We start from the raw sequence: 14,022 nt of genomic DNA on the forward strand, positions 1-14,022 counted from the left end.
TTCTTTGGAGAAATGTCTATTTAGGTCTTCTGCCCATTTTTTGATTGGGTTGTTTGTTTTTTTAATATTGAGCTGCCTGAGCTGTTTATATATTTTGGAGATTAATCCTTTGTCCATTGATTCATTTGCAAATATTTTCTCCCATTCTGAGGGTTGTCTTTTCGTCTTGTTTGTAGTTTCCTTTGCTTTGCAAAAGCTTTGAAGTTTCATTAGGTCCCATTTGTTTATTTTTGTTTTTATTTCCATTACTCTAGGAGGTGGATCAAAAAGATCTTGCTGTGATTTATGTCAAAGACTGTTCTTCCTATGTTTTCCTCAAAGAGTTTTATAGTGTCTTGTCTTACATTTAGGTCTTGAATCCATTTTGAGTTTATTTTTGTGTATGGTTGTAGGGAGTGTTCTAATTTCATTCTTTTACATGTAGCAGTGTGGGGTTTTTTTCTGCCACAAAATATTTGGTTAAAATAAATTATTAGTGGATGTGGTATATTAAAGAGATTATCTTAGAGCTGCTCTGAGGGAAAGAGGGATTATAATTCTGCATTACACTTTATTGTAAAATGGTATCTTATTTCACTCAAAGTTTCAAAAACAGATAAATTAGTTTATTATCATAAAATTTGCTTATTTTGCTTATGTTTAATGAAGCCTGAGAATTTTATTTTTCCCCATTTAGGTATAGAAGGTGAGTTTGTATTGTCAAATGAGAAATTTAATTCATAGAAGTCAAAAGCAGGGTTTAGACTTTCCCTGTGACAACACGCAAAGGCAACGGTCTCTGAACTGAGTCAGGGGCCTGTGTTCCCGTTCCTGTTCTTTCAGCAGCTCATTTTCTTTATATTAATCAACCCACTCAACCTAGCTGGTTCCTAGTGTACAGCAGAGGTTGAACCAGGTTGGGTTTTAGTTTTTGTGCTTTAGGGGTTACAGAACTTGGAAGAACTAAAGAAGAGAAAGCCAAGGGGATACTGCTCTCATGCACATGTAAAAACACCCACTGTAACCTGAGCCCATCTATTTTATATTGGAATTCTATATAAAATTTCATTTGAAAGAAGAGTGTCACATTTACCCCAAAAATAGATGATGATAATGATGATTTTTAAAATTTAAATCTGCTCAATTAGATTATCCCCAAATCCTTTTCCAATTCTGGCATTCACTGTATCTGTATTTCTTGCCCTTATTACTTGGAAGCATAGTGTGAAGGGCAGACAGGACTATGAATCAGAAGACCTACTAACTCAGGTTATGGTACTAATTACTTGAGCAAATTATAGCTTCTTAGTTATTTGGACTAACTGTTCTTTACAGAAACTATCTGTTTTGTAGTCTGTGGTTCCAGGCTACCACAGACCCAGTTTATTTTGTGGTGGAGTTGTAAATATGGAATTGGAATATATTTTTAAACAAGAATAATTGGTAAACTAAGGTTCAGTGTTAATCATAATACTTCACTCCTGTAAGCACAGCTGTTATCCATAATCTTCAATTACTTTATTACTCTTCAATTTTCATTTACTCTAATATAATAGAATATTAGTATAATTGATCTAAAATAGATTACTTAAAATATTTTAAGTTCTACTTTTGGAATCCATTATATGATTTTTTGTTTTTGTTTTTGAATGGGGCAGAGGTACTTTATTTCATTACTTGGACTAAAAAGTAAAATCAAAGGTCAAAGTTTTCCAGTGGAAACCAAGAGGAAATGTTATGAATATCCAAGGTATAATCAAAATTAAACACAACCTAGAGCCAATTCAGAAAGCTCAATAATCTTCAAAGTGGTTTTCATACATTAATTAATGCTGATGGCATCCCAAGGATGAAAGAAATTTAATTCTCATATTTTAGTTACGGGTAACCACAGGAAGAATCTGAATGGATCAAGATGTGCCATTTTAATAAGGCAGGTCAACAAATATTTCATCAAATATTAAGTATCTACCACATCAGCAATATATGAGGCACAAAGTATCCCACTGATGTGGCCTACTTTACAGCCTGTTTTTTTTGGTTTGTTTTAGACTTTATTTTATAGAGGAGTTTTAGATTCACAGCAAAACTGAGAGGGATACGGGATTTCCCATATACTCTTCACCCCCACACATGCATAGCCTCTCCCGTTTATCAACATCCCCCACCATCTATCAGTTGTACACTTGTTACAATTGGTAGACCTACATTAACTCATCATTATTTTCCAGAGTCCATAGTTTACCTTAGGGTTCACTCATGGTGTACATTGGGTTTGGACAAATGTATTGTGACATGTATCTACCATAATAGTATCGTACAGGATAGTTTCACTGCCCTAAAAATCTTCCTGTGCTTTGCATATTCATCCCTCCATCCCCCCCCAACCCTTGGCAACCAATGATCTTTTTACTGTCCCTATTTTGCCTTTATTACATGATGTTTTGGGAAAGCAGGTTTGTCTTTAAAATTATTGTTTGCTTAGGTTTTATATTAAAATTAGTTTCTATTTCTATAAACTGACTACACAAGTTAACCAGACAGGCAAATGTGGTCTGGAAATTCATAAGTAATTCATACGTGAATCACTCAAGGAGATATGTACTCATTAAGATTTCAGTGTTCAAAATATTCAGAGTTCAAGGATTATTGTTGAGGGTACGTTGTATACATTTTGAATGCTGGCTTGTGTTTTTGTGACTACTATGCAAATTGTTAAAAGGAACTGACTAGAAAATTTTTTATTAAATTTCACACAAAATAGCTATTAGAGGTGACAATATTAATAAGTTTTTCCAAGTTTTTTGTGAAGAGAATTGCCATCCCTGTTCCCTATTCCCACCAGTAATCAATAATTGTTTTCCCCTTACAAAGTCATGGCTGTGCAAAAATGCTGAAGAAATGGTAATGTAAGATAAGGCAATTCAGTAAGTTAAGTAAGTATGAACATGTTGCTGAAGCAGAGGAAAACATAATATTTTCAGCGAATAGAGACCTCCCCACAGAAGTTCCATAAACGCAGCTTTTACGCATTAGAGACAGAGGCAGAAGAAATATCCGAAAAAGGAAAAGGGAAAGGGTGGCAAACCCAAACTTCCTGAATTTCAGAATTATTTTCCAGGCTGTCCTGGCACTTAGGAATAGGAAGTTTCCTCCTCCTTCATTTACCTAACGAGCATCCTTGGTCTCTACCTACTGGATGTAGTAACAACTCCCCCCACCTACTCCTTCAGCTTGTAATAACCAAAAATGTCTCCAGACCCACTAGCTGCCAGTAGCACCCCTCAAATATAGCAACCAAAAATGTCTCCAGACATTGGCTACCTCCCCTGCACCCCCACTCAGTGGGGTAGGGAAATCACTCCCAGTTGAGAACCACCAGATCCACCACCTTCTTTAGAGTGGTGGTTTATATGCTTATCTGCACATCACCTTTATTTGTGGAACAGAGAACCTGACCTGTATTTAAATGTGTTTCACACCTCCTACTGAAGTATGTTCCAGGTTCGAAGTAACTGATTTACAATGAGCTTTTCCAACAGCTCATTTATAAATGAGGAAATAATGTATTTGTCTGTATTCTCACTCAAGATGTAGTTTGTACTAATGAGAGACTAAAAATGATATGCAGGAAAGGTGTAGTTGTGACCCGTCAAATGTGTTTTATAGGTGAAGTTGTGTATCTCCTTTTTGCATTGGTGCTGTGACTCTTTTTTTCCTTTCAACATATCACTTCATTCATGTTTGGTGTCACAATGATTATTGCATATGTATCTTTTCATTAAAAGGAATAATAAACTCCTAAATATTGGCATAAAAAGAGGGCACATTTTGAATATTATTTATTTAGTATTTTAAAACCAGGTAAATCTGATAGCATGGTGAGCAAAAATCTGAGTCCCAATAAAATGGTTCTAAATCTCAAAAGCTTTGGTGAAGTTGGCATTGGTCAGTTCCATTTTTATGAACGTTATCACCAGTCTTTTAAAGAGCCTTGTCTGTGTCAGAAACAAAATGGCCCTGGTCTGGACTCTTCCTCTAGTGAGCTCTGTGACTTGGGAAAATCACCTCTCTGGGTTTAGAGATTCCTCATCTGTCAAACCTAAGGGGACAGACCAGGTAGCATTCCAGGACTGTGCCAGCTCAAAATACTGTCAGATTTTTAAAAAATGTTCATGAACTGTGAAATTAAAATTTTTTTTAGTTCTAAAGCTGTTACAGAGTAGTGAAACTAAAGGAAGAAGATAAAGGTATAAATTTTATTCAAAGATGACTCCAAATAAACTGATCTATTAAATTGAGCTGTGTGTTATATGGAAAGAATTGCTCATTCAGTGCTAAAAATTACTATCTCTAAACTGTATGAAGTGGTTTTTGTGAGTAACCAGGTTTGCCCCTGACTACTCTGTGGGAAGAATATTTCAAAGTTAACAGAGCAAGATTGTGCCTTTGACAACTGAAAACCAAGCTGTCAGAATTATTTTTATTTTTTGCTTCCATTTTGTATAAAATGATTATGAAGACATCAAATAATGTGAAAGAAATCTCATGGTTGGTCATCTCTATAAAACCATTTAATTGGTTATGGCTAGTTTAGTCTGAGATTCTTTTAAACAGTAGAGATAGTTTTTCAAATAGCAATGTCATATTTATTATATAAATCCAGCTCACTCACTCAGTAAATGTAGTGTCCTACCTTTAACACTATATTTTATTAATAAAGTATACAGGTTTTTAGATGTCCTCTAACCAGTTTTGCAGCTGGGTGTGGAGAATAATAATATTCCATTCTAATTCCTAGAATAATTACTTCACCTTCTACAGCAGCAAACATATTTTCATCCTTCTCAGTTAATATGCACAGTTTCAAATGTCATATGTCATAAAAATAAATAGTTTCTTTTCAAATTTAGCTATAAGATTTGACAATAATCATTCAGAGCAGTGACCATATTAATAAAAAATATTTCTCTTCTTTCCTCAGCACTTTAATTTTTCTTCCCACATTTTAATTGCTTTACTAAATTATAGACATAATATCTGATGCTTCTAACCATTTTGAGATTGATTATTAATGAAAGGGGCATAGAGAAAGGAGAACTAATCTGGAAGTTTGTCTCAAAAATGTTGTTATTGAGTTATGCCAGATATATTGTCAGATTTCTCTATTCTCTTATTTAGGTGATGATGGCCCCTTAAGGGTGATCATTAATTTTTGGCAATTAGTTTATTTCTTTTACATGCAGACTGAGACTTAAGAATTTAAATAGCAGTGTCTGAATCAAAATTCAGATTTATCTTCGAAGTATTAGGGCAAAGTCACAAAGCTTTCCTGGACTTCAGTGTCCTTTATATAAAATGGAGATAACGGTTCTTAAGAATACTGTGGAGAATGCCTATTAATGAGTGATATGTTTGTGCCAAATATTAAATATCATTTCTAAATAATAGGATTTGATCAAATTATCATAGCATCTTTCTACTTGCATCAAGTAAAGTTGCAATAATTGATCTGTAAAAATTAAAGAGTAGAACTCAGTCTTTCATATAACTCCATTTGCTATTAGGGTCAAAGGAAAACAATCTTTTGGGACAGAAGATTCAATGATAAAGTAAGGAGGAGGAGGAGGAAATAGGATAAATTTCCTAAATCATGCAAATTATTGTGCTCTAATAATTCAGCTGGAATTTAAACTCTACTTTTGAAATAGATACTGTTTCTTTCATAAACAAAAATGAGAGCCAATTTTTTTCTCTCTCTGAAGGGAACATACTTCACAGCTGCATTAACTTAAAACACTAAAATAACAGGGTGGCAGCACTCAGTAAGAAACCAGTGTGGCTTTTGGCTACATTTCTGTTGCTTCTAAGTCCTTTTCAAATATTGTAATTAACTATACTGTTTCTGCTGTTTATTCTGCTTATACTAATGTATCCATGCCATTCCTTGAACTGCTGGTTCTACCCCCTTAGTAAGAAAGAATATGAGAAGAAAACAGTTTGCGTCTTACCGTGGTGATTGCTGTGTCTTGCATGAAGCTTTCTTTATATGTAAATTGTATTTCTCTCCTCATTCCAATCCATTATTTTCTCCTGTCTCTAGATGTAAGGTTCTTAACGATGTTGGAGATTTCATCAGATGAGGACAAACAGCTGGTGAACGTTCTCTGGCTCCTCAATCCCTTTTCCATATCTTACCAAAACCCCTTTCCATGATAAATACCTGGAAATATTTAGAAGCCCAAATATTCAATTAAAATTGTATTACATTGCTCTCTTTTCTGTGTTTTCACCACATTGTGTCAAGTCATTTGAGGAGATAGCCATATTATTATGTGGAAATAGTTTCCTTTTCTAGAATTAAATTTGATTCTAATGTTACCACTATAAATTTCATTCTTCTATTAACAAGGACCAAAAGAGTTTTAACAATGTCCTTGCCTTTTTTTTTCTTTCCCCTGCCGCCCACTATTATAAAAGTTGACAGATGTGAATCCCAGGGCAGCTTAAGAGGGTATATCAAAATGGGGACCATAAAATGTATTTAATGTAGGAAACTTGGAACTGTTTTGAACATGTTAAATCACTACTCTTTGCAAATAGGAAGAAGAAGCCACCTATGACCAAACTCTTGAATTCCGTAGAGGAGGTGATGGCCAGCCAAGACGATCCACTCGGCCAACCCAGCAGTTCTACCAACCTCCCCGGGCTCGGACCTAATGTGAGAAGGTAAAGTTGACATTGTGAGGAGCTTTCCATGTAAAGAAAGATACTATCATGTTAAATATATAAGTCCAGTTATATATAACATTATATTATATATAATAATATATATTATTATTATTATTATATATAAATATTATATATATATAATATTTCATAATAACATATAGACCTACCTCATTTTATTGTGCTTCATTGTATTGCACTTCACAGATATTACATTTTTTACAAATTGGAAGTTTCTGGCAACCCAGCATCAAGCAATTCTATCAGTGCCATTTTTCTAACAGCATTTGCTCACTTTTCTGTCTCTGTGTCACATTTTGGTAATCCTCACAATATTTCAAACTTCTTCATTATTATTATATTTGTTATGGTGATCTGTGGTCAGTGATCTTTGTTGTTACTATTGCAAAATGATTATGACTCACTGAAGGCTCAGATAATGGTTAGCACTTTTTAGCAATAAAGTATTTTTAATTAAGGCATGTACATCGTTTTTTAGACATAAGGCTATTGCACACTCAATAGACAACAGTATAGTGTAAATATAACTTTTATATGCACTGGGAAACCAAAAACTTAGGGTGATTACTTTATTGCAGTATTCACTTTATTGTGGTGGTCTGGAACTGAGCCCTCAATATCTCTGGGGTTTGCCTGTAATAGAAGAAAACTAATGTTTTAAAACTACTTTCAATTATAAAGTATTTAAGATAATACCATAGTTACAAACTACTTTTTCTCCAAACCTTTCCCCGCAAATGCTATCCCTAATCCCCTTTTCTCTCCATACCTACTCTTTTCTATTGGAGGTGATGACAATCAGTGAAATGACTATAGATTTGAAAGCAGGAAGAAGATGAAAGAAAACAAAGGACTAAATAATTATCAACCTGGGTAATTGAGTTTATTTTTTGTTTAGTTGATTTCAGTCCTTTTTAAGAAAGAGGAACTGTTATATATATATCTTCAGGAATTGGATGAAGACAACATGACTGCTTATTGAGATGTAATTTTGGGGCCTTATGCTGTCGATCCAGAAACTTTCATCTTAGAGTTTCAGAAAGAGAGTTGGTATCTGAAAATCATCTTCAGTAGGAAGGAAGAGAAATATAACAAAGTCAGCAAATTATAGGACCAATCTAAGACATCTCATTTTGATGAACAAAGACCTTACTTCTTAATATGTTTTTAGAAAGAAATACTTTCGCCATCTTTGGTAACATTTCTATCTTTTCCTTATGCCAGAGTTTTTGAATATTTTTTTTTAATAATTAGAGTTTTCCCGTTACAGCTTTTGTTATACATCACATAAGACTATTTTAGACTTTATATCTTTTTTCTTAGTCTCTTCTTAGTACCAAGACTATTGAGAATTTTTAAGAAATTGTTCCCAGTTCCTTATTTCCTTATTTCCTTATTCCTTATTTCTTATTTCAGCTGTTCATTCTGATAATGCTGTTATCCACATTGTATTTTTCCCGTACTAAGTGACTCTCAAACCAGCCAATACTGTTTAGCACTTGAAATGCAGCTAGCCTGAATTGAGATGTGCTATCAATAAAAAATGCATACCAGATTTCAGACTTAGTTTGAAAAAAAACTCAATAATTTTTATTATTTATATATCAAAATGATAATATTTTTAATAGATTGGGTTAAATAAAAAGTTATTACAATAATTTCACCTGTTTATTTTTACTTTTTAATGTGGCTACTAGAAAAGTAAGAATTAAGTATGTCTCACATTATATTTCTGGACAGCACTGTTCCAGAGTCTTATATCTCCCGCAGCTTCCCCAAAGCTCTTTCATTGGTTAAAAATTAGTTCTGTCATCCTAAATGAGGAAATGTTTTCTTATATTTTCTAGCCCTTTGCTCCTTATGTAATAGTGTGCCTGGAGCAGAAGCCTGATGCTATTTGGCTTCTGATTTACCCGAGTAAGCCAGTATAGCACCTTTTTCCTCTTATCGTTGGTTTTTCTTTACACTTAATACAAGGCTGTCAAGTAAACAAACGTGACCTATTGTCCACAGTATCACAGAAGAGCTATTTCTTGACTTTGGGCATTTTTCTGTAGCATGCAAGAATTGACCAAAACAGAATCAAAGTATACGTAAGGACTTAGCAACTTTACATTGTGCACGGTTGAACATCCACTTTTAAAATAAGCTCAGTGTGCTTATAATTAAATCTTATTTAAGGTAAATGAAAACAGAATTCCCTGTTAGCTTCCCAGGGTCTTCTAAATTGTTTAAAACAGGTTTTAAAATGAGGCCAAAGGTTCTCAACCCTCTGATTGCTCTAGGACAGTGGATGCAGGACTCTAGGGCTCTTCAAGGGTGCCTTAGGGCTGTTGAAGGGAGGGCTAGAAGTAGAGAGAAGATGGTGGGAGTGAGTGAGAGTGTAGCCAATGGGTAGAACTCTCAGTCCTCTGGCCTCTTCTTTAGTGTCTTTCATATGTTTTATACATTAGGGTTCCATCAAAAATTTCCTTTGAAAAAGAGTACACTGCTTAAAAGTAAATTATAAACCATAGCCCTGGGGTAATTGTAGCTTATTCGTATCAAACTGTACAGTGCAAATTGTTCCTAATCAACTAAAACGTTACAATCTAAGTGGTTCTCTATGTTCCCTGAGCTAAAACTTCCATCTTTCCCAGATGCTTGCTTTGGATTATACTGTTGACATGGAAATCCTCACAGTAAGAAAATTAATTTTGGTGGGGGACAGTCCCATGATGGTATCACTAAAAAAACCTCACTGCAGAATTTACTCTAAAAATTAATTAGTAAGACACATGTGATCTTGGTTGAAAAAACTTATTTATTCATTTTTGTACTTAGTTCAAACATATGTTATGAAAAATTATGAAGTAGAATTAAATATACTATCTTTGAATAGGAGATTCAGCAATAATTATACTTTTTGCTTTTGTCACACAACTGAATATATTATTTTCTTTTTTTTTAAGTTGATATATTTATTACTTTTTTTTCTTAAGATACAATTTTAAATGAAAGGTTTTTAACATAGGCCTTTTATTTTTTATTATTTTTTAATACATCTTTATTGGAGTATAATTGCTTCACAATACTGTGTTAGTTTCTGTTGTACAACAAAGTGAAGCTGCCACATGCATACATGTATCCCCATATCCCCTCCCTCTTGTTTCTCCCTCCCACCCTCCCTATCCCACCCACCCCTCTAGGTGGTCACAAAGCACGGAGCTGATCTCCCTGTGCTTCCCACTAGCTGTCTATTTTACATTTGGTAGTTTTCTTTTTATTTCCTCATTCCTGGTTTCCATTTAACTTAAACATTTAAAAAGAAGATATACACTGTATCCAGCCATTTGACTCCCAGCAAATATAAGCATGAATTCTAATATATGCTGAAATTTTTGTAAGATTTTGTTATTTAAAATTATTCAAGATAGTGAGAAACACTTAAGACACTTTCTTTTATCACTTCTAAAAAACATAATTTCATAGTCATAATCTTTATGTTTTGGGTACTTTGCTGGGTGATGAATGACACATAGTAGCTGCTAAGTAAGTGTTTTTTAAATCAGTGTATTAAATCAAAGATTTAAAGTTGTTGATGTGTAATTTACATTCTTTGATTATCCTAAGAAGGTTTTTTACAAGCCTTCTATACCATCGCCACCACCGCCCACCCCTACATACTCATATACTTCCCCAAAAGTGGAAAGGGAATTAGATTCTGCTTGAGCCTGGTACTAAGGACAACATCAATGCTTAGCAAAAGCAACAGATAGCTGGGAGTTAGGGCTCAGTGGAGGAGGAGGTCTCTGGGGGCAATGTGGGAAATAGGCCTAGGTCTGAGAAAGAGCTCTGGCAAGTCAGATTCACCCCCTGAGGGGACAGAGGGCCCAAAACCTCTAGTTCCTGGGCTCATCATTGTTACAGACAACTTAGAGATAAGAGCATATATGGATAGAGAAAGTATACATAGTTATTTAATCAATGAAAATGACCAGAACTATGTGCATTTGGAGAGGTTTCTGACATGATTGGAGTCCTAGGAATTAGATACCAGTTATTGGTGGTGGCAGAAGAGTATGGCTTTAGACACGTTAAGAGTTTGACTTTGATGTGTTCGGTGCTATCATGAACTTCTGAATAAGAATTATATGATTAAAATTAAGCTTAAATATTGCTGTTGTGACATATATACACTGCTATGTATAAAATAGATAACTAATGAGAACCTACTGTATAGCACAGGGAACTCTACTCAGTGCCCTGTGGTGACCTAAATGGGAAGGAAATCCAGAAAAGAGGAGATAAATGTATACATATGGTTGATGCACTTTGCTGTACACTTGAAACTAACACAACATTGTAAATTAACAATACCTCAATTAAAAAAAAAAAGAAAGAAATATTGCTGTTGGATGTAGGATGGATTACAACACCAGGAGGGAAAGAATCTAAGAAGCTATTGCACTGGTCCAGTCAAAGAGTTACAGCCTCGTGTCCTGCTGTAAAAGGAGAGAAATGGCACACCTGTGTAGAAAGACCTTGTCACACACATCAGCAGGAAGCTCCCTAGTGCCATGGAGGTTAAGGCTAAGTATGCAAAGTGGTTTAATAAATGGTGACTCACTTTTAATTTCATTTCTAGTTTCTTATTTGTTTCATGAATGAGTAGTCTTCACAGTTTTGCATATTAACCAGAAACCTTGAAACCAATAGCTAAGCATAGACTACTGTATAAATACCATGACTTTGTTTATTTTCTAAGGTCCAGGTTTTAGCACCATTTGTAGCTGGTAAAAGATGGATTTTTAAATGGCTTTTTTTTTTTTTTTTTTTTTTGACAATCTAGATCAGCATCTTTTTGCAAAATTTTTCAAATCAAGGTCAGGGAAGTGATTGCCATAAAGGTAGCTATTATTACAGGACCCCGTGATGCCAGCAGGATAGGCATTGTGTGAGGATAATAGTACCCAAAGCTCTTTATTTTCTAATCAGGAGACTACTTACCTCAGAAGACTTCTGCTCTGTTTGAATGCAGCCATGGGAATGCTACCCATCCCTGCCCAACCATTCTTTCATCCATGAGACTGAAATAGGACTGGAGCAAACAAGGCTTCTCTCACCACCTCTCTCAGCCTTTTCTGTTGTCACCACCCAGAGTGTTTCTACTAGCGTGGTATCTGATAAAGGTGGGGAGCAGGCAGGGGGAGGCGGCAGACTCAAGTAAATTACTTGTGAGACTAAACCAGCTCAAAGGTGTTCAAAGGGGAAATGGAGGTGGGTAGAATGGGGGTAGACGTGCATTGGCAGACTGCATCTTTTTTAGGTCATCCTCTGTTAAACTCTACTCAGTTAATCCGAATTCCTGAAGTCCACATGCTAGCAATAGAGGGACTAACAGTGACAGAGATGTACTTTAAGAATTTCTAGAAGAAAAAATTATTTTAAAAGATTTTGCTTTTTGTTTACATACTGATTTATAGAAATTATGTTTATGAATTAACAGTGTCCAATTTGCTCTACTTGTGATCTATTGATACTTATACATACACTTCACATTTACAGGTAAGTTTCAGCAGTGTATCTTGCGTATGGAAAAGTCAATTTGAGGGTTCAGTTTCACTTTCTTCCTCTCTTTTTAAATAGAGTCTTTGTGAAGAAAGGAGCTGTTGACTGAAACATCCTGGTCAAAACCTGTTGATAGACCTCCTACTTTCCCTTCAGAATAAGATGGAGCCATGGTGGATATTATTATTTGGAGAACTAAAAGACAGATTTTAGGGGAAAAAAATTCAACCCACATAAAGAATGGGGAAAAAATACAATAAATAAAACAAATACCTTTTACAAGTGAAAGAATTTTTTCTTCTGCCATCAATAAAACCAGTGCACTATTAAATACATTGTTTTGCTCTATGTTTTATTTGCTGAATGTTATTTTTCTTGTTCATCTGGTACTAACCCCATACTAATTGCCTTCTGTAGAATGGCAATTACAGCATACTGATGCCTCCCTGTAATTACAGAATAAACTGACTTACACAGCTTGCCACATTTCTTACAAAACAACCTGAAGCCAAATAGCAGTTCTTAGTATGGTAACACTACTAAATATGACAGCAAAAAATATTCAAAGCTTGTATATGTTGTTTTAGCACTCTATTAATGTAATTTGATCGAAAAACAGGCGTTCCCTTCCTTATAAAATGTGCAGTGGATCTTTTAAGATGCATCTGGTTGCAAATAACAGAAAACACAGCTCAAACTGGCTTAAACACTAAAGTACTGACTGACTTCACTACCAGAAACACAGTAGATTTCAGCTGGTTTAATTTAGTGACTCAGAGTTGTCATGAAAGATCCTGATTCTTTGCATCTCATTTCTGCTTTCTCTGGCATAAGCATTCTACAGCAGGCTGCCCCATGTGAGCCCAGGATGGCTACAGCTTCCTGAGCTATTAAATCCAAGGATGGGGTTGGGGTCCCTTCCAGAAGTGCACTTAGAAAAGAAAAGAAGCTTTCACACTCAGGCCACATTTACCTGTATTGTGCGACTTTTCAACCTATGAACCAGAAACTTCAGCAAGGGTCTGTGGGTTAGTTTAGGCCTGATCCAAGTGTCCCACCCTTACAAGTGGGGGCCATCTGCTTTCCTGGAAGCATATTCGATTTGAGGCAGAGGATATATATCTGAAAGTCAGGATACTTGCCGAAAGGAGAGGGAGAGGTGTTGGAAAAGCAACCAGAATGTCCATTACAGAGAACCAGTACGTCTAAACTACAAACTCTTAATTTAATAGGACAAAAATAATAGTCTCAGTCCTATGAAGTAAGAAGTGAGTACTTAAAAAGAAATAAGGAGAAAGAAAGAGGGATGGAGGAAGGAGGGAAGGAAGGAAGGGGAAAATAGAATCCTCTGGTCAAAATAATTGACAAAATTTAGCATTTTGCTTTGAAGGAGAAGGCCTTGACATTTTCTCAGGGCCTATTAACTCTAAGTTTTGTTTCTTGATTAGCCCATGGTCAATTGTTTCTACAGTATCTTAATAAGTGAAAGAGTACAGGTGAGAAAAACATGGCTAATGGTATGGGTTTTTTTGTTTGTTTCTTTTACCATTGCTGTGCATCATAATCAACAAGGAGTTGGGTGGCCTGGGCATTGGTTTTTTTAAAAAAGATCTCCAAGTAATTCTAATGCATATCCTGGGTTGAAAACTAGAGGAAGGCCCATGGTAGTTTTGATGACTTTGACAACTGATAAGTCATTAAGGGAAGAGGCAGAAGAACGTAACTGAGGTCTGAGAGTAGCTT

General features: G+C 35.1%; 1 protein-coding gene across 2 annotated transcripts in view; it reads left to right on the forward strand.

Moving 5' to 3' along the window:
- Window positions 1-12,589, forward strand: part of TDRD3 (tudor domain containing 3) — a 213,253-nt gene extending 200,664 nt beyond the window's left edge. For both annotated transcript variants that reach the window (XM_036831839.1, XM_036831840.1), the window contains 2 exons: window positions 6,583-6,708; window positions 12,358-12,589. In XM_036831839.1, the coding sequence (XP_036687734.1) occupies window positions 6,583-6,699 (117 nt within the window). In that variant the 3' untranslated portion in view covers window positions 6,700-6,708; window positions 12,358-12,589. The remainder of the gene's footprint in view (window positions 1-6,582; window positions 6,709-12,357) is intronic.
- Window positions 12,590-14,022: the final 1,433 nt, after the last annotated feature.

Source organism: Balaenoptera musculus, chromosome 18 (assembly GCF_009873245.2).
Source record: "Balaenoptera musculus isolate JJ_BM4_2016_0621 chromosome 18, mBalMus1.pri.v3, whole genome shotgun sequence".
Lineage (NCBI taxonomy): Eukaryota > Metazoa > Chordata > Mammalia > Artiodactyla > Balaenopteridae > Balaenoptera > Balaenoptera musculus.